At 38.6% G+C, this 22,236-nt stretch overlaps 1 protein-coding gene across 1 annotated transcript in view; it reads right to left on the bottom strand.

Annotated features, from left to right (window-relative positions):
* EYS (eyes shut homolog) overlaps positions 1–22,236 on the bottom strand; it is an 875,293-nt gene that overhangs the window by 373,147 nt on the left and 479,910 nt on the right. The window contains exon 31 of the mRNA XM_074581469.1: positions 13,710–13,962. Within this exon, the coding sequence (XP_074437570.1) occupies positions 13,710–13,962 (253 nt within the window). The remainder of the gene's footprint in view (positions 1–13,709; positions 13,963–22,236) is intronic.

The raw sequence follows: 22,236 nt of genomic DNA, 5'->3' as shown, positions 1-22,236 counted from the left end.
GACAGAATGGGCATGGTAAAAGGGAGTCCACAGCCATTTCTGACCCGTGAATTCAAAGACATCGCCTGTGTTAATCCAAGTAACTTCTTGAGCTGAATCATAATGGACTTAATGCCGTAGACATTAAAACAAACAAACAAAAATTTGAAGGATGAACTCTTAGCCAAGCCACTCTTACATTCTCATTCATGTGAGCTACTGAGGTTCATCACCTGGACTAGTGACCACATAGGAGTATAAATTTTGAGGTTTTGCCAAGTCCTTGTCATGACATATTATTTTATAGAATTCCTGAAGCTACTGTCTTTAGGTGAAGAGAAGATAAATAACAGAGTTTAATAGTTCTTTACTTGATCTTGAGACAGTCTATTCACTGCCAAAAAAAAAAGTTCAGTGAGGCTACAGTGAAAAAAATCTCACATAACAGCGGAATTTTGGATGAGTCAGTATTACAGGACTTGGCTCTATTTTTCAGTCTTCAACAGGAAACTATCTTTCAACATGATGGCTCTCCAGTAGTCTTAAATAAAAACTGTAAGAATTAATAGTTCACTGTTTTAGAGGTGGTCAGGATTATAACTCAGCACCACAGTATTGCTGACAGGCACTCTGTTTCCTTTGTACCTTTAAGGTTAAGAAAAAAACAGGAATAAAAAAGGCAAACGATTACCAGAAGAAAAAATTACTCACATAGGTTAGATAGAAGAATTAACTTAAGAAATAGGTACAATAATAGATATTTCCACTTCAAAGCATCATGTGGGGGGAAAAAAATAAAATCACTTCTTCCCCCCTTCCCCTTTTTAATATAAACTAATTAAAAAATAAATGTAGTAAATCCATCACACTTCTAATACTAATAATTAAGTTCTTAATTTCTCTTTTTTAATTTCAAAACTCAAGATTTTTAATTGTGAATTCCAAAATACAAAAATACATTTAGTAAAAATAGATGTCTTATGGCCTAAAAGAACCTCTGTTAAAGCCACATTCACATAAATCAAGTCAGCACGTGAAGCCTGTTTACCAGATGTCATGCGGACACAGCTAAAAGCCGCAGTAAGGGTGGCTAACCTAGTACTGATTCTACCTCTGCTGAATATCGCGAGGTCTCATGCAGACGTAGGTGGGCTAATCAGATACAACTGGGGGAATGCCTAGCATATAGAAGAAGTGTACAGTTTCAGAGACAGACTGTCTTTCAGATTTTGAAGCCACGAGATTCTACAAAGTTCTGAAATACACTCTACCTGTACGAAAAGGGCTTGCAGAAGCCACGAACTCCTGAAGAACTGAAAAAACTGGTTCTGAGGTTAAGTTTCAGAGGAACTACTAAAGCATTACATTATAAAAAGTTTGAAACATGCCCTTCAGAATCAGAACCATGTAGCAAATTGTCCAATATAATACAGGATTTTTTCTCTCTTCAGTAGAAAAAGAAAATAAATTGTTGACTGGATAGTTCTTACCCTTCTAACCAAATGCAGTCATGCTGAGGTTAATTCTTAAAAGACTGTTTAAGATAAATATCTCATTTTCTATATTGAAGTATAAAGAAAACTCTACACTAAGGTTTCATCACTGAACTCTTATTGTTTTATTAATATTTTATTATGTATCTAAATTCCGAAAAGATTACTAACTAGGACAATGATTAGGCTTGTATATTCATTCAAACATGGGAGTATAAAATTTTTAAAATGTTTTTAGTTTTTTTTAACACAGCAATCCATTTGTTCACTCAGGTAATTTTGAGACGTCTGCGTAGGATGAACTGGATACATTAATTCACCCAGATCCCACTACTTTTGCATTGTAGTCATTTGCCCTTAAGAACAACTTACCTACTTCTAGAACTTACAATGTCCAGTGCTTCTTTTTATTTGTAAGATCAAAATGCACATGGTACAGCACCTTTAGCAATCAAGAGAGCATACATCTCTCCAAAGTAACTCAAGTCAAAAGGGAGTCAAACTATAAACTAAAAGGGCTTCTATTTAGCCACAATCCATTCTTCACAGTTTGTGATTTCTAAGTATATCTAAAGGATCTGGTAAGTCCTCTTTCCCCAGAGGCCCAGAGCTCTCTGTTTGGTGCCTGTGTTCCTTGCACACTTCCTAGACAGTTTGAAAGCTTTAGAGTAGCCTATAGGAAAACTAAAATATTCATGGGAAAAGCGATCTCCCTATACCCTTAGCCAATTCCCCCTGCCAAATCCACAATTGTTTTTTTTGATACAAGTCCATGGCAGAAATCTCATGGGATTCCACATCCAAGTTCTTCCCTTCATGACAGTTCGTGTCTCTCCTTGATGCAGCTGGGGTTAGTGGGGACCCTGTCTCTCTGGCCAGCGTTTACATTAAAGACATGCTAGTGAGAATTCTCCCTCCTCCCTGTAGGACAGTAATCCTCAGACCCTTTATAGAGAGATGATGCAGTCTAGCCTGCAGTTCACCTTCACTACAAAACTCAGCATAACTGGAAATAGATTTCATCCTCCAGGCTTTGCTGAAAATTTGCTCTTACTGACACAGAGAGAGAACTTTGAAAGAATCAGAGATGAGAAGTCCTATAGCAAACGAACACTTCTAAAGGGAAGGGGAGGGGAGGGGAGGGGAAGGGAAGGGTAAAAGAAAGTCTTCCCAATCTCAAGTCCTAACACTGTATTTTTAGAAATGACTGTTACCTAGTTGTCTCTACATGTGGGTAGAATTTAAGATTTACCATATGCCCAGAAAAAAAATAATCTAGATTTCCTTCCCTACCACCAGTACTTCAGGCTATCTCTTGTTTCCTATTCCACTTCCCTTAGAGTCCTTTTATATTAAAGTGTAAAAGCAATTAAATTCCTCTCACCAACAAAATAACTATTACTTTTACCAATATTTATAAAGATAAATATATTCAAAGTCATTCATTAAAAGTCTTCATTAAGTAGAATTCCATCCTGTCCAGAAATAGATGTGATACATGCACAATATTGGCTATCTCATACTTCCTAATCCTAACTTGAAGTATAATGACCGTCAAACTTTTTTCCAGTATCCCCATCTATGTAAATATTAAGTGGCTGCATGCATAAAAAATTATGGTTACCAAGGAAACTATCTGTAAAGAGATTAAAGAAAAGCAAGTATGTAAGTGATCATATCTGTACACAAAAAGAAGAAAAAAAGGGAATAGGAAAATTTGTTACACTGTTCCATGTCCTGCAGGTTTTAAGATGTGATAATTTAAACCAGATCCATAGAAGGCAATCTAGATAATCACTCTTTTACGTTTTCCTTTAAGATATTATTCTATCCCAGTTATTTAATTGAAATAGGTATTCTTAGTATAAATTAAATATACTATTAAATATGCTGTTGCACTGCACACTTTTAACACTCCTTTTTGCTTAATGGTTCTAAAAGAGCATTAAGGGCACTGAATAAAACTGCAACATGAATATTGGTATTCTTTTAGGAACAGCCAAGACTCTCCCACAATTAAGGCAAAATGTTATATTCTAGGATATTTGCCAATATTCGTGGAGTTCTCCAAATTAGGATAAAAACATCAACATTTGAATATTCAGGCTGAAAACTAGGAAATCAGGAGAAACCGAGAATACTTGGTCCAAAAAGTACATAGAGATTCTCAAGCATTTAAAGACACGCTTCTACCCACGGCAGAAGCACTAAATTGGAAGAGAACTGTTGTTTTGTAAGGAAAAATATTCTGATTCTTTCATTCCTACTTCTACCATGGAAGACAGAATAGACTTTTAATTCATGTTTCTAAAGTGAGTATGTTCAGTATGTTTTATGCCCTCCAAACTTGCCTGGCTTATTTATTGTGATACTAAAATTATGAACACTGAATAGTTCTAAACACAGTTATTCTCAAATTATTTTTTTTTAGAGTTACTAGTACAAAAACTGCTCGGGATACACACAGTGACTGAACTGCCATATGATTAAATGTTTTTGATACTTTACGATGCAGAGTGTCTTTGGTATTTGGAATATACGACAATTTGCTACAATGCAAATCACAATGTAAGTGAGGATCGCACCTGCCCAGCTTGGAAGAAAAAAAAGGGCCTCCAAAAAATCATGCTAAGAGAAGCTAAATCACCATTTTTCCCCACAACATAGAAAATAATGCCGAAAAGCTGTAGGTTAAAACCTTTAGTTGGGGAGCAGCTATTTCCAGCCAATAAGAAGGTATAATCTTGACCTATTCAGGTATGCAGAAAAGGCATAGCTCCAACAGCTCTTCAGCTATTATATTTGTTCTTTTGTACTAACAGGTGTTCATCATCAACTGTTTAGCTATACACACACCAGCAGTGCTAGGAAGGAGGTAACAGAAAGGTATTTAAGGTACCTCTAAATCCTGAAGCAGAGCAGAGGCTACAAATACTTGAGAGAATTTGCTCCAGCTCCACACTGTATACTAATAGGGAAAAATGTGTTGTACCCTTCAAGAAGGGTGTGACAAATTGCCGGCCAGGCCAAGACAAGCCACAGGGCAGTTTACTGTTAATCATGCATAATTATCTCAAGAGTATTGAGTAATCAGTTCACTCTTTATGACAAAATGACCCATGTGACATCAAAGGAAAAAATAGGATTGGCTTATGAAGTCATTTTATGTTTCCCATAACTGCACACAAAGATTTACTGGCTACTTGAAACAAGACGAACCCCCCGGTCAAAGGTCTGAGGTGCATAATCCACTCTTCCTCACAACTCTACAAGCCTGTTAAAATTAGATGTATTAAAAGGGTAAAATAGTGAGCCTATACGACACATAGTAGGAGGACTAAATAATAGACTTTCTTTAACCTCACTTTCTATGAAGGCTGAAATGTCCCATCACCTGATCAACACCACTTCTATGCTCTTCAGATACAGTCCAAATATTTTTAATATTATGTATGTTACAATACTAAGAGGCTTACTGGACATTACATTAGGGTGGACTTAAACCTTACGGTCTGTGATTTGTCATTCATTTACTTGTTTAAACTTTTTGTATATTTTGGCACTATTTCACACTTCATCAATCCCATTTTCTCATAAATGAGCCACGGATGTTACAATATTGTGGACTGTTCACATATTAGATTGTGATAATTTTTGCAAACGAGTAAAATTTATTCCTTCTCAAATTTTTCTTCCAGATTTCACTGTAATAAGATTACACCTGAGATATCATTTTTCCTCCACTATCATAATTTTATTACATCAAAAGAAATTTATATAAAAAACTGATTGAAAGTATGCCACATATTGATCTCAAATTTTCTGGTCATTCTACATTGTTATGACATACTAGATGACAGATTTGAAAGTATGATGTTAACAAACGTTGATAAGATTTTTAAAGTTTATCTACACAATGTTTGAACAGAAAAGAAACATCATTTACTACACAGATATAGCATTTTAGTCAGATAAATATTAAGGATTATTGACCTGAGAGCTAAATATTTGATGAAGTTAAAAGTCAGCGTTTTCAAAATGGACAAAATATTTTTCAATGTAACTGAACTCAAGAACTGTTGCATATTGGTAGGAATATATGCGTCTATATCAGGAGTACAGAATGCGTATGTGTATGGACATTACTCAGTGTGTTTGTGACTGTATTTCACAAACTTCAACACAACAGGGTATGTGTATACACAATATATATAATTTACACGTGTAGATTTTTACGTGTCAATATATTCAGGTATTCATTTTCATTCCAGTACAGAAACTTAGAAATTAACACATTATGTATGATTTTTAAAAGAAAGGTTGATTTTCATTTGTTTACCTTTTTTTTGTTGTGACAGTAAGGTACACAGAATTCCCACAGATTTTTCTATATATCTTGCTAGCCTGGAAGTCTGAGCACAAAGCAAACAGAGCAAAAAATGCACTTCAAAGTTACAGGCTATCAGAATGCTTTTGCTTGCAGGGCAGCAATTTGCACCTAAATAAAAGCAGAAGCAGGCCAGGCTTGCATTAACACTTCTATGTGTTCTTTATCAGATCGCTGGGGAGAATGACTGCTTGTAAAGGACTTCTGGAAAGTTACCAAGTTCAAGCTTCAGGCAGTTACAAATATAGTGCAAGTACTGGATCAGGGTTCAATGCATTCATTTTGCATGAAAATCCATGCTAACCTACATAGCTAACCTACATCTTAACTATGTAAAAAAGTGTTTCCTTCCTTGATATAGCAGATATTACAAGATGCGTTTAAAATCAGCATATGATTACCATTATTGAGAACAGGGAAACTAAAATGGGCTGAATAATAATGTCTGGCAGAACAGATAAAAGACAAAGTTTAAAGGAATCATGAGAGCGATGGCAGCTCTAGTGAACATAGCAGATAAAAATCAGTATGATGAAACAGAATTAGACGACAAAGGTGTCATGAAATTTCAACATTTTTCAGAAACTTCAGCGTACACTATTTCATATAATTGAATAGAACTTGATTAAGGAGAAAGATGGAAAAGCATTACATTATTATGGAAAACAGTGTGTAAAAACAATTAAAGATCTAGATTTTCCTTTCTCCTAGGAGTCTTTAATTAAAAACAACTGAATGTGAGAAAGTGAATTTCAAAATTTGAAATTTGGCAGCACAAGATTTTAAGCAAAATAATACTGCATACAAGGAGCTTTGCAGTGTGCCAATTTGACTATTGTTAATCATATTTTCAGATCCCACTTCATATGTTAGGCAGTCTGAAAGGAAATAATGATACATGCTGAAACACAAACCATTTAAGCAGTGGGAATACGTGGTGCAATAGGGGGATGAAAACCCATTTCAGTGAAGTATTTGTTTAATGTGTGCTATTCTCCATAAATAATAGAAGTCAAGTCAGTTAGCTGCTGCGCAGTAGCTCTATTTCTCTGAGAAGTGTTCTTAACATTGATATCTGGTTCTACTGACTTTTGTCTCCCAGATATCTTTGTGAGCTCCACCATCCACACACATAACACGAACTGAAAAGTCAGCACAATCTTCAGTTCCTTTGCCAAAAACAAAAGTAGAGAGAAGCAGAACACCATATATGGGGGAAAGGAGAAGAGTTTACATCCAGTCCCAGAACAGACATCTAAAGCAGATGGTGCCATTTCTCTTCATTTACTACAGAGTGATACAGTTTACTGAGATTAACTAATGCATAGCTACAGGTAAAATGAATCCAATCCTTGGTGACGAACTAGATGCTTGCGTGGAAGTAAATACTAGGAATCTTTTTAAACAATGTCTGTAAGGCAATTCTCTCCTGATAATTACAGGGTGTCACACAATCACAGAACAACTGAGGTTGGAAGGGACCTCTGGAGATCATCTAATCCAACCTCACCTGCTCACAGCAGGGTGAGCTACAACAGGTTGCACAGGACATTGTCCAGTTCAGTTCTGAGCATCTCCAAGAAGGGAAACTCCACAGTCTCTCTGGGCAACCTGTTCCAGTGCTTGACTGCCCTAACAGTGTACAAACGAAAAAAAAAAAAACACGCAAAAAAAGGAAAAAAATTAAGAATTTCCTACATTTCAGTTTGTGTCAATTACTGCTTGTCCTGTCAGCGGGCACCAGTGGGAAGTCTCTGGTTCAATATTTATAAGGTCCCTCTGATAAGGTAAGATCACCTCCTGAGCCTTCTGTTCTTAAGGTTATGAAATCCCAAATCCCTCAGACTGTCCTCATATGTGGGATGCTACAATCCCTTCATCATATTCATGGCCTTTTACTGGACTCACTCAAGTAAGTCCATGTCTCTCCTGTACTGCGTCCAGAAATGGACACAGGACTCCAGATATGGTCTCACCGGTGCTTTACAAAGGGGAAAAAATCTGCTCCCTTGACCTGGTCTCAAAACTTTCCCTGATGTAGTCCAGGATGCTCTTTGGCTGAACACAGCCCTTTGACCCTGGCAGTTCAGCCAGTTTTCAGCCCATCTCATTGTCCATTCATCTAGTCCATACATGGCCAGCCTGCCTGTGAGGACGTTATGACAGAAAGTGTTGAAAGCCTCACTAAAGTCAAAATAGACAACATCCACTGCTCCCCCCTCATCCACGAAGCCAGTCATCTCATCACAGAGGGCTACCAGTTTGGTAAAGCACTATTTCCCCTTCATAGCTCCATGCTGACTATTCCTAATCACCCTTTTTTTCCCCCTTCCTGTGACATTGCTTCATCAGCTTCCCAGGAATTGAGGTGAGGCTGACTGGCCTGTAGTTCCCTGGATCTTCCTACTTGCCTTTCTTGAAGGCAGGAGTTACATATGCTTTCTTCCAGTCACCAGAAACCTTTTCTGATCACCATGACTTCTCAAAGATTGTCAGACTGTCAGGATTGTCAGGAGTTGCTTCACAATGGCTTGAGACAGCTCCCTCAGCATTTGTGGGAGCATCATTGTATTAGGTGCAACAGACGTGTACATGCCCTTTTTTATTACATGTTCCCTCACCTCATCCTCTTCAAGAGTGAGTCTTCCTTTCTCCAGAACTTCTCAATGGTCTTGGGAATTCCCAAAGGCCAGTCTACCTGTAAAGAATGAGCTGAGCTGAAGAAGGCACCAAGTACCTTGGCCTTTTTTGTGTCCCTTATCATTAGGTTCCCTGCCTTATTCAGCAGAGAGTGTGCATTTTCCCTAGTCTTACTTTTGCTGCTGGATAGCCTGTAAGGAAGCCATTACTACAGAAGTGGTCTGTAAATGTGCAGACCCAACTTCCCCAAATAACCCTGCACTTTTAAAACTGGGCTTACTTTTCAAGCTGGTAGTAGAATATGCTTGAGCTCCATAATCTACACCAGAGGCACCAAGTGAACAAATTATTACATGTCTTCATAGATCTTTGGATACCTCTGGAAATTACCTCTAAAGAAAATTTCTTTGACTGTCTTTATGTTGAAGAGGTTTCAAAACTCAGATGGAAACTCTTCTGCTGTTTTAATTGTGATCAGAAGAAAATTCACATCAACATGAGCATGGTCATATTATGAATAGGGAAATTAAGACTGCATACAAAACTCTGTGGAGTGCTAACAGACATTTCTATGTGATGAAGAACTTAGATCATTCCTTCTGGTCCCATAAAAGCTTTTCTATAAAGATTTATTTTTCTCAGAGCAAATTTATTTACAAAATATTTTTTGCCACAAGCAACGGCTGAAATGCATACCTCGAGACTGGACCAAAGAATATACTGAGAAGTGGCAAGTTAATTATATTATATATAAAAATTATTCTCTCAAGAGATAAAATCGCATTTTTCTCTATACTTATTTTACATTCAAAAATGTTAATAATCATACTCATATACTTATATACTGCAACCACAGAGATACCGCCTGAATTTATATGTAAGTATGATGAAAGCTACACCCGAAAGTGGTGTCCCTCAGGGCTTGGTGTTGGGACCATTTCTGTTTAACATCTTTATTGATGACCTTGATAAGGACATAGAGTGTATCATCAGCAAGTTTGCAGATGACACGTAGCTAAGCGGGAGTGTTGATCTGCATGAGGATAGGGCGGCTCTACAGAGAGACTTGGATAGATTAGACCGATGGGCCAATGCTAACGGTATGAGCTTCAACAAGGCCAAGTGCCGGGTCCTGCAATTGGGCCACAACAACCCCATGCATCGCTACAGGCTTGGGGAAGTGTGGCTGGAGAGCTGCCTGGCAGAAAAGGACCTGGGGGTTCTGATTGACAAGCAGCTGAACATGAGCCAGCAGAGTGCCCAGGTGGCCAAGAGGGCCAATGGCATCCTGGCTTGTATTAGAAACAGTGCGACCAGCAGAAGGAGGGAGGTGGTTGTCCCCCTGTACTCAGCACTGGTGAGGCCACACCTTGAGTATTGTGTCCAGTTCTGGGCACCTCAATATGAGAGAGATATCGAGGTGCTGGAGCGAGTGCAGAGGAGGGCAACGAAGCTGGTGAAGGGCCTGCAGAATAAATCTGATGAGGAGCAATTGAAGGAGCTGGGGCTGTTTAGTTTGAGGAAGAGGAGGCTGGGAGGAGACCTCATCAGTCTCTACAACTACTTGAAAGGACATTGTAGAGAGGTTGGTGCTGGTCTCTTCTCACAGGTAATTAGTGATAGAACAAGAGGGAATGGGTTCAAGCTGCAACAGGGTAAGTTTAGACTAGACATTAGGAAAAAATTCTTCACAGAGAGAGTGGTTAGACACTGGAATAGGCTGCCCAGGGAGGTGGTGGAGTCCCCACGCCTGGATGTGTTTAAGACTTGTTTAGATGTGGTGTTGGGGGATATGGTGTAAGGGAGAACTTTGTAGAGTGGAGTTGATGGTTGGACTTGATGATCCCAAGGGTCTTTTCCAGCCTGAATGATTCTATCAGTCTATGAAATTCTGAAAACTTTACGGTAGAGAAGTGAAACCTGCCAGCATTATAGCAGCCTGCTTCTGTATTGATCTAGTTGCCTATGTGGCAGAACATGAAGAATAACCATCTGTGTCAGGTACAGCAGCAGGTGCTGTATCCGTTGAACAGGCTGCTGCCCGATTACGATAAATCTCTTTCAAGCACCTGGCAACCTTGACAGACACTTTTATCTTTGTATAAAAACACCCCACCACCTCAAAAAGTTGTCTGAATAGAAATGAGAAACTCAACAGATAACATCAGCTGATAAAGGCCAGAAACTGAATCCACTGCAGATACACTGTGAAGTCTAGGTAAGACAGTGTTTAGATTCATGAGGAGTTGTTCCTTATCATGCACAGCATTAGCGTCTCCTCCTCATGTGTTTCAGTACAATATTGCTAACGTTCTTGTAAGGCAGAACTTGAAGTAGGATAACAGGTATGTAAAGATAAAACACTTTGTCACTAGCATTTTACAAATTTCTGTTTGCCCAGATGAGGCTGGTGCAGATAAAACCAAGTAAGATAATTCATCACTCGGAGATTCAAATAATGACAACTTTTCAGGGTATCTGTCTGTAAGTCTATACCTGAAGTTTTTGTAGGCAGAAGATATAAATCAAAACCCAGATTGTTTTTGAAAATATTTTAAGAGTCTCACCTATATTTATCAGTAGATGTGTTTTGAACTCAGAACTACTATTTCCTATGTGGGTTAAAGTAGTTCTTGAAATACACTACTCAGCTGAATGTCTAAGGAAGTACCCTGACTTAATGAATGACAGATGTCTGTAAGTGGATCATGCAGTCTTGACTCCAGTAATTGTTGAATTTCCTCTGTTGTCAACTGCTCAATAGTAGTTAATCGCTTTGTCAAGTCTATGTTTACCTCTTTAAAGGACGTAAGTGATGAAAATTATGATTATAAAGAGGTGGTCTTTGAAGGAAAAATAGTCGGACAATATGAACCAAAACAGTGAAAATAAGTATCTGATTCTTATGAAGGAAAAGGTCGAACAGACAGTTCTATCAGTTGTAGATCTGTGTGTATTTCCTGTAGTGGGATGCAAGGATGACAGTTCTGTGAACTCCACTGATTATGTTATGAGGAAAATAAACACCCAGAAGTAATAGCAGTAGCTCCCATTAGCGTGTACCAGCTGGTAAATATCACTGAGTTCGTCCAAAACATCTCGTAAGATGGGGACTGTTTGCTATGCAGAACTTGGTCTGAGAATTCATCAGTTTTATTCCAGTCATAGAACGTTGCACATATTTGGCTTAACTCACTTAAAGAATCAGCAGACTGTGATTTGATGTTTGTGAGTCTCTGGCTGATGGATAAAGCAGTAATAGCCAGATATTCACTAGAAAGAGATGTTTGCATTTGAGTTTCATGACTAACTAACAAATTAAGGAAAGATATCTGGTTTTAAGTATGTATTTTAGTAGGGAAATGAGAAATTATTGAAGGAATTCGTAATCTCCACAGCTCCTCTGATGCTGAAAACACACCTGACAATTCTTCAGGACCCTTTTGAGACAACCTAGAGAGAACTGAAGCTGCACTTGTAGAATCAGTTATAAACTGTAATCCACAGGAGAGTAATGACTCATTATTTAATTCTATTTCAGCCCCCGGTATGTTACTAATTACTGAACTCATGTCTGTGGCAGATAAAGCAACAGTCTGGTGCTGCTCTAACGATGCAACTTGTGTAGGGAAAACAGAAAGTGTCATTAAGGAACTACTGATAAATGAGATTGTATCATAATTATGCTGGGGAAGAGGTACTGACCTTAAATCTATGGAAATATCAGTAGCCACATATGCTACAGGTGTGATATTAGACTTTATTTTTACTGAGACCTGAACAGCAGAACCAAGAAAGTGTGAAGGGAGAACATCTGATGAGGTTGCTATCCTGAATACTGTTGAAGACTCTCCAGTGGCAATTAGTCCTCCTAGCCCATAGCTCAGTTTAGCCAAGTTAGTGGTGAGAAGCATCCAACAGTTGAAAAGATCTGCCTTTTTCAAACCTTTAAGGATAAAAATGTAGAAAAGAAAAAAGAAAACCAAGAACACTAACCCAACAAAAAAAAAAAAACACATAAGAGAAAAGAAAAATGAAAAACTTTGGCCCTGGACTGTGTCTGCAGCTAATTACATGGCCACCAAAACCTTGTACACTCTTACCAAAGTATTATGTAGCAGACAAATACAACTCTGTAAATCATATTCTTAATAAAAGCGTAGAAGCGGTTTTAGTCACCTGCAAACCTTCCTGTTTTTCAAATCCTCTATGAACAGCATCAGAACAAGTGGCACTGCTCAGAATAGAAGTATTAAATATTTGAAATCAAACAGCTAATGTGAATCAATATAAAACAAATGAATTATAAATCTTATCCATTGAGAACATAAGCAAACTAGATGACAGGATATTTTGGAAAATACACAGATGTAACTGCATTTACTAACTGCATTTCATTCAGTGTCATTACTTATATCAAGAAAGAACATCAGCTATTAAGAACGCAACAAAAGCTTAGATAAATCCCCAAAAGACTAGTCTATAGAGAAATCAAATGTTCAATAAAACTCAGCTCCCCAAATTAAAATACAGGACTCCTGTCTTATTTCTCATACAAGTAATTACTTTGAAAGAGCATATAAGCAAAAAATTCTGAAACTAACTGTAGAGAATGCCTTATACACACACTATCGGTATAATACCTAGCTTTAGTAAAATGAACAGGCCACAATGAAGGTACAATCTTCAAAATAAAACATTACATTCCTGTTGGTGCTGACTTTTCTTCAAATATTTTAAAGATAACAGCATAGGCAATTTTTTAGCTTCCCAAAAACAGGAACAAGGAAAGGGAAACTGAAATCACCATGGAGTAAGGCAAATTATCTTTCTGCAGCTGATCGGCCAACGAAGAAGGGAGGATTGGCATCGGGGTCAGAGCAAGCTGAACACAACATGAGGTATATGAAATTGTAGAGTCTAGCAAAGCAAACTGAAAAGCAATCTAAGTGACAGTGCAGTTTTCCTTTCTGGATTTGTAAAACTGGGAAAAACTATTTTGAGAGAAGAGAGTCATTATCCAGTCACATTTCAGTGCAATTAAGAAAGGATGATGGATTAAATAAAAATAATAGAAGGCAGTAGAGAAAGCAGAAAACAACATTCTTAAGAAGAAAATGAATACATCTTGCATATTCTTACCATTTAAAAAGCACTAACAAGGAAAGAAGCTTGACATATGCATTACTTCAGAAGCTTTTTCTACTTACCTTGGGACACCTCTCCTGTATGAAAACCAGGAGAAGCATGTTTAGACCAAAGTTCCATAGACACAGCCAGGGCTGATGGAAGGTCATTGTCTGAAGTCTCAGCAGGAAACTCTTCAGCCACTTCAGTGACAGTTTTCTTGCTTTGGGGGATAGTAGGTAAACAGGTGATATTGTTTATTCCATCAACACAAAGAAACCCAGTGGAGCAGGACTGTATAAGGCAATCATTGTAATTAAGCTCACAGCTTCGTCCCTGAAAAAGAATTTTTAAAAAGCCATTTTTGAAGGCAATTTGCATTTCATAGTCATGCTAGTTCAAATTATTGCTTTCCTTTGTTCTAAGATGTTATTTGCTTATATTAAGCTGTCCACGCTTTTGAAAGCAAATCTAATCATGTGGAAAATATTGCTTAACTAATTTAATAGTATAGTTGTATAGTTTAAATTTTAACTAAATGATATTTTGCCTCTTAGTATTAAAAATTATCAATAAAAATAATTTCCCCACAGATTTGTAATTGCAAAGTGTCAAAGACAGTATTGTCACCAGCAATAAAAATAATCACCTTCAGTTAGCACGTAGTTATGCAAAAACAGAGGACTTAGCTATCTAAAACCTACAGTTTGTTCTGACTGTCAAGTTAGCGTTCTTTTTTTTTTTTTGTACACCATAGCTCAGCATTTGTTGCCTGTTGTTACCAAATCTTCACATGGCACCTTGTTAATACATTAGGTTCACAGACAGCTCTTGGAAAAGAAAAAATGTAGTGGCAGTCTCAAATTGGACCTGGCACTCACTTTTTATTTTTTATCAAGACTAACAGGAAGCCTGAAATATCCTTCCTAGTAATAAATTAAAAATGTTCATATTCAGTGGTCTGTAAAAAAGGCAAGAAAGAATGCATTTCTTTCACAGCAATAATTATGTGAATTAAATGCATTATTGAAGTGTGAAATAAATATATGCTGAAGCCAGGCCTGGGTTCATTTTATTTTCACTTCTGTTGTAATGAACTAATGGGCTATGTGCAGAGATACAGCTAACTTAGCTAACCTAGAAGGATCCTACATGTCTAGATAGCCATTTAAAATACACACAGTCCCATCGCTGAAAGACATGCATCTCTGACAACACACATTAGCTTTGGTAATAATCTATGGATTTTTTGAATGGACTTGTTCATGATTTTTTTCATCACCATTTCCAGGCTATGAATAGAAGCACAGTTTTATCTCTTTTCCTGCCTCTTGCCATCTGCTGTTTTAGACAACTGCCGACAGAGATAGCCTTCAGGCCAACCATATCGACAAGGCCTTGGAAACCCCAAACCACTGGTGGTTAGGTGTCAAGAATATCCCGCAACCACCTTTTGGTGACTAGAATGTCTTAAGCATCCAAGTCCTATTTTCAAAATAAAGAATGCTAGCTAGAAGGAGATGTTTAAGACTGACACATTGAAATTTAGGTGTCATGTAGTAACTGCAAGCATGCTAGGAGCCTAAACTCACATTAAAGTTAGTACAAATTCTGAGGGTATTTACTGCTTAAATGTGGGTGTCTAGTATCACTTTTGGAATTGCTGGGTATCTTGTCTGAGTCCCAGCAGACAAACCAGGAGTTGTAGGTTTCACACAGGTCCTATGTTATTCTACCTGCCATATGAAGGTATAGTGGATACTCTATAGACTGTTTCAAATATCATTAGGTGCTTATGGTTAGATAACCACATCACACTTTTAGTCAATAAAATCAAGAAAGCTCCAGAAGCTAACCAATCACCCTAATATAGACCCAGGACTGCATTTGGAAAACAAATTATTTTGGGATACTTTCATATGTCTGAGGCAGCTAGATGATGTTGGCAGGTGTATCACAAAATCCACAGAAAATTCACAGCCTTCTGTGGCAGCTGAAAACTGGGGAAACCTCAAAACGGCATTGGACACCTAGGTTTAGGCTTTAGGTGCCTGTGCAGTCAAACAACCCTTTAAGCTGCACTGACCATATCAACTAGGTCTCCGTTTAGAATTATGTGAATATAGGTACTCGGTGCACAGACAGGCACTTATACAAATTTAGGTCTCTGCAGCTCAGATTGTATCCCAAATCACCTGCTAGATCCAGAAAAGGCTTGCTATTGTCTGAAACAGCATTTAGACTGCAAACAATACACAAAGATCTTGCAATCTTTCAACGCATGCACTCTCTCATTTTACACTTCTGTGGTTTTGTTTGCACTTAGAATACCGGGGAAGTGGTGAAAAATTAACATAATACTTGTATCCCCAAGGAAAATATTGTGAAAATCACTTATCTGATACTGTAAATGTTTTAATGATGTTGAAGTATTATGATGTTAGCCTCAGAAATTAAATTCTCAGTGCAAATCACATTGATGCATTGAAGCAATATGTTCTTTGAATACCATAAACTACTGAAGCCTAATATCCTGTAAAGTGTGTCATGTTTAACACTGAAGAGATGATTTCTGACTGAAGCTTCTCCTGCAACTGGAGCACATGTAAAAAAATTCAAGTAAGTTCCCTAAAGCTCAATAAGCATGTGCTCATTGCACACATTCCCTCAGACAAGATGCTTAATTAGTCTCTCTTATTTACATGGCTAGCTATTCACACAGAACTTGAAGCAACTTACATTTTCTGAGATCTCTATCAACTCTATTAATTTAATCTAACAGTTTGCTGGCGACATGGATGTTGTGACTGAGTGCACCCTCAGGTGTCGCTGCCCACGGCAGGGGGGCTGGAACTAGATGATCTTTAAGGTCCTTCACGACCCAAACCATTCTACGATATTCGGAAACAATAGGAGGTGCAAGAGAGAAAAAGGCAGAAATACAGACACATAAAAAATTACTTTTCTTACAAGCAGTTTAAATCATTCAGTGTTTAAAATGTAAGAGGTTAAACTGATGTTTTTGGAATGACTTATATACATCCATGTTTGTATCAATCAAGTTCTTAATTTGTTTTGGTAAGCGGATGAGCTATCTGTAAATTAATGGTATCTTACCAAATCACTCACTGTATTGGTATTCCAAAGCATAATGGAAAAACACGTCAATTTATATGTTGGATTTCCATGCATTCATAACAAAAGATTCCCTCCTTGCTCTCTTCTAATTCCACACATAGCACAAATGATCAGTTTGAATAAGGTTTCTGTCTAATAGTCTTTCTTAATCCTATAAAACTTAGGTTTCAATCTGACTTTCACTGTGACAAATTAGTGCATTTTTATTACTGCTACTTGTAATGGTGAAGAGCATTTGATTATGATTTTATGACTCATAGAAATAAAGCAGATGTGGATAACCTCCACTGTGCATGAAGGGTAGATTAAATAGTCATAGATAAATTTGATAGCCTTGAAAGTGTCGGTAAATGCTTTAGCAGTTTCCATGCAGACAGATGCTGCATATTTGTATTTAAAAGTAGGTATTCCTGTTTCCATTTAAAAAGTAAACATTTATTCCATATACCACTAGCTAGGCTTTTCTTCTCAAAATTTATGAGAAACTTCATGATCCATATTTTATGATCCGTACTTCAGATAGGATTAGATACATAGACTACAGAAGATTTATTTAACACACACTGCAGGTGGAGTTCCTTGAATACTTATTTCTCTGGGAGTTCCACTGTTTCCACCACCCACTTACTCATGGTTAGGAACCAGAGCCAGTCAGGGGTCTACCAAATACACATCTTGAGAAGTTTGGACCCTAACTCCTTATCTTTCATACTGAAGATAGGCATGTTAAACATTCTTCTGCATTTTTTTTCATGTTTTCTTTCTCTGCTGTGGACTTCCCAAAACATAGTGGAATCTGAGGGACTGAAGGTGGAACAATGAATAAAGGAATAAAAGCAGAGACAATACACCTCAGATTGCAGCTAATTCAGAGGCTTGTTACTTTTTCTTCTGTAAGGGCTTGTTCTACAACATACTGTACAGTTAATGCCCAAGCTATCTAGTAAGAGAAAAGCTGCCCCATGGGTCAAATATCTATCTAGCTCTATCACCAGTGGGCTATTAATGAATACTTGGGGAAGAATACAGGAAGAAAACAAGCAGAGTTTGCATCTGATAATTCACCAAATATACCATTCCAACCTCTGGCAACTCAAAGACTCCCTAAGCCAGGGTAACATTCAGAAAAGTAATTTTAATAAGGATAAACCTATCTCCCTGTTTTTGGACTTATTTGCATTTTTGGTCTCTATAGTATCATGCAACACTGACTTGTACCAATGAACTTTGCACTAAGTGAAAAAATAATTTCTTTATACAGATCTTAAGCTTCCTCTCTGATGATTTTATTTGGCATTCAGAAGATATTTTTTGGTAAAAAATAAATACTAAAAAAATAATGTAACTTATCTCCTCTGTTACAGTTGTTCATGTAGGATAAGTATAAATACTCCATGAACAAAATGAGATTATTTGATCATGAAGGTTTGACTGTTTTCCATATAAAAAGACTGTGTCCCTCGACTGGTATATCCTTTATCATCACCTGACCTTGTTTTGAATGCCAGCCTGCCTTTGAAGACAAAAAGAATGCAGTTGCTACAGACTGTGGGGGAAGTATCAACTGTACCCGTTGTACCCTGTAAAGAGCACTCTACAAAAATTGTATTTATTCTTATGGGCTAGTCTCTTCCTTCTTAGGATAGTCTGTCAGTAAATTTAGACAGATTATATGCATTATTAAAATCCATTTTCAACCTACCAAGTCCTTATGGTAAAATACAGATTTTACAACGTTGTGGGCAAACAGTAACTGCAACTGGGAGAAATTCCTGGTGACTGGAAGAAAGCATATGTCACTCCTGCCTTCAAGAAAGGCAAGAAGGAAGATCCAGGGAACTACAGGCCAGTCAGCCTCACCTCAGTTCCTGGGAAGCTGATGAAGCAATGACACCTGGAAACCATTTCTAGGCACAGGAAGGACAAGAGGGTGATTAGGAATAGTTGCATGGAGCTACGAAGGGGAAATAGTGCTTTACTAAACTGGCAGCCCTCTGTGATGTGATGACTAGCGTGGTAGATGAGGGGAGTGCAGTGGGTGTTGTCTATCTTGACTTTAGTGATGCTTTCAACACTTTGTGTCATAACGTCCTCATGGACCAGTTGGCGATGTATGGACTAGATGAATGGACACTGAGATGGGCTGAAAACTGGCTGAACTGCCAGGTTCAAGAGGCTGTGGTCAGTGATCAGCAGCATGAAGTCCTGTTGCAGGTCGGTCATTAATGATGTACACCACGAGTTCGTACTACATCCAATACTACTTAAGCTCTTCAGTAATGGATGATAGCACAGAGTGCACCCTCAGCAAGTTTTCACTTGATGCAAAATTCGGAGAAGTGGTTGATATGCCAGATGAATTTTCTGCCATTTATACTGACCTTAAGAGGTATGGAGAAGCGTGGCGACAGGAACCTCAGGAAACAGTAAAAAGAAATGCAAAGTCTGGTAACTGGGGTGGAATAACCCCATGCACCAGTCCGTGCTCAGGGCTGATACACCAGAAAGCAGCTTGTCCTGGTTTGGGCCAGATTAGCCAATGACAACAGCTGCTCTCCCCCACCTCTTGCTCCAATGAGAGGAAGAAGACAGATAAAGAGGTTTATGAGTTTAGAAAAAACTAAACTACTTTAATGAAATGTTCATAATAAATTAAAAAGGAAATAATGAAATAAATACAATATATACAAATGTACACAAAACCACATCAAGCTCCCAGGGAGATGTCACTGGCAGGCACTGAGGAAGTTACAGACTGGACTAAATGAAAAATGGGAACACACTGACCGTGATCAAAAGGCAGGTGAGCTGATGGTGTCCTCCTTAGATGTCAGTCATTGCAGAAAGAGAGCCATTGAAGAAGAGCCAAACTGACCCTTTGATCCATCAGCTTTTCTACTGAGCGTGGCAGATGGGATGGAACACCCTATTGGTCAGTTTGGGTCACTTGACCTGTCCACTCCTCCCCACAGGTGTGACCCCTCACAGGGTGAACAACCCAGTCAGTGACCCTGGCTGCCACAGCAGCAAGCGTGAGCCAGAGCCTCTCACTGAACAGAAAGTTCTGCTTCCCCCCAAACCAGGACACAGCTTTGCAGACAAAGACCCAGGGGTCTTGGTGGATGACAAATTCCATGAGCCAGCGATGTGCGCTTGTAGGAAAGAAGACCAGTAAAATCCTGCGCTGCATTAGGAAAACCATTGTCAACAGGTTGAAGGAGGTGATCCCTCACATCTACTCAGCAATGGGAAGGCCACATCTAGAGTACCACATCCCCTTCTAGGCTTCCCAGTACAAGACAGATACCTACATGACCTACAGACTTACATGAGAGAGACCGTCAAAGGGCCAAAAGAGATGATTAAAGGCTGGGGCATTTCTCACATGGGAGAGGCTGAGAGAGCTGGATTTTGTTCAACCTGAAAAACAGAATGCTCAGGGTCTGGGTTCTCATCAGTGTTTATTAATACCTGATGGGAGGCTACAAGGAAGACAGAGGTAGGCTAGCCTTAGTGGTGCCCACTGACAGGAGAAAGGGCAATGGGCAAAAGCTGAAATACAGGAAAATCTGAATATAAGGAAACACTTTTTCGTTGTGAGGGTGACTGAGCACTGGAACAGGTTGACCAGAGAGGTTGTGGAGTCTATCCTTGGAGATATTTAAAATGCAATTGGACATGGTTGTGGGCAACCTGCTGTAGCTGACCCTGCTTTGAGCAGGAAGTTGGGCTACATGATCTCCTGAGGTCCCCTCCAACCTTGACTATTGGGCTATCCAGCATCGTCTTGAAAGCACCTTACTAAGCTACTTTACTTGCTGAAACAAATTAAGATCTTGACTGAAATGAACATGGGTGTATCATCTAAACCATTCCATCATCCATTTGAAACACTGAATGTTTTGAAACACTAAACTATTTGTAAAAATAAAATGCCTTTGTGTTATGTTCTTAAGAGGACAAATGTTAACTGTAGCACGGGCTGCTGCGTGAAGGAGAGAACTTGGGATATCTCACAGAATCAAATAATCCACTCCAATGAGTCTTTTGTAATTTTCCTCATTTCCTCTCAATTTTCTTCACAGATACAATGCTTGTGAAAGTTGACCACATTAGCATTGGTACACTAGAGAACTGACCTGAGATGAAATACAAATCCACTGCCACACTCAAACTGACCTTTATCCTCCACCTATTATTGCCCAGAGGAACTGGAGAAAAGTTTACTTTATTTAGAGAAAATCTCTGCCTCCACACAATCCTTTCTGTGTGGATATCTTATGTAAATGAAGCAGCTGCTCATCTCAGAATGACGACTTTGCACTGTAAACAAATAGGGGAGGAACAATGGAGAAGCTGGTGGAACTGGTAGTGTCTAAATCTAGAACGCAGGAGTATTCTACTTTTTCTAATTTAAATTAACACCAGGTGTGAGGCCTAGCCAAAAAAACCCAAAAGCACACAAACCAAGGGATGCTTTCACACTGATGGTTTCAGATGTAAAGAGTCCTCTGAGACTTATGGTTATATTGAGGTTAATGAAGTTTCATTGAATCCTTTCTCCACATTTTGGATTGTGGCCAATATGAATGCAGACTCAGGGGACTCAAAACCTCTTATTCTGGAAGTGAATGTAAACTTCCTGAAAATATGTTAGTTTCAGTTACCTATAAAGGTAGCCTATAAAGGCTTCATTACCTGGTGCCATGTTTATACCACCATGTTTACATCACACAAAGAAGGCAGCCCTTTCCTCATTTACTACTAATGATGAAGTATTTGGTATGAAGTTTGATTAGAATTGCAAGTTCCACTCTGAATGTTTAGGGGTGTGTGTGAAGGACTTAGAAATGTCCTGTGATAAGAGCACTAACACAACAGTCTTCTGGTATTTTAGACTTGAACATAATCTTTTCAAGGCCCTGATCAGACTCATAATTTTCTGCAAACCATCTCTGCAGTCTCTTCCTTCACTTTCACAGGCTTAGCTCCCTGTGCTCAAGGTTAGCTCTGATACGGTGCAGCTGTGCAACCTCAGATCAGCCTGAGATGAAAAGAGCTAAGCTGTGAGAAAGACATGGGAGATGTCTCATCTGACGCATTCATACCTGAGCTCAGAAGCTGCATTTAAGCTCAGGCCCTTGCCCTTGATCTTTGACTGAGCTTACCATAAAGCTAAAGCCTGCTACAGTAAGGCCAGCAGTTTGTTGATCCTGACCTTGCCTTGCTGCCTTGACTTCCTGGCTTAACCTTAGATCTTCCTTGTGATCATGGACTTGCCTGGAAGTTCCTGGACTTTTGGAAGAACTTTTTGGATGGTTACCACCACCACAGGTCTCTCTTTGCCACCCTTGTTCAGGTACTATGGGACTCCACCCCTTGCCTGTAAGGTCACTGCCCCTGCATACCTTGCTGCTATCTTTGGCTCCTGGCCTGCCCTCCTTTATGGAGCAGCCCACTTGACGCTTATGC

Source organism: Larus michahellis, chromosome 3, assembly GCF_964199755.1.
Source record: "Larus michahellis chromosome 3, bLarMic1.1, whole genome shotgun sequence".
Classification (NCBI taxonomy): domain Eukaryota; kingdom Metazoa; phylum Chordata; class Aves; order Charadriiformes; family Laridae; genus Larus; species Larus michahellis.
This window is presented reverse-complemented; position numbering and strand designations above follow the sequence as displayed.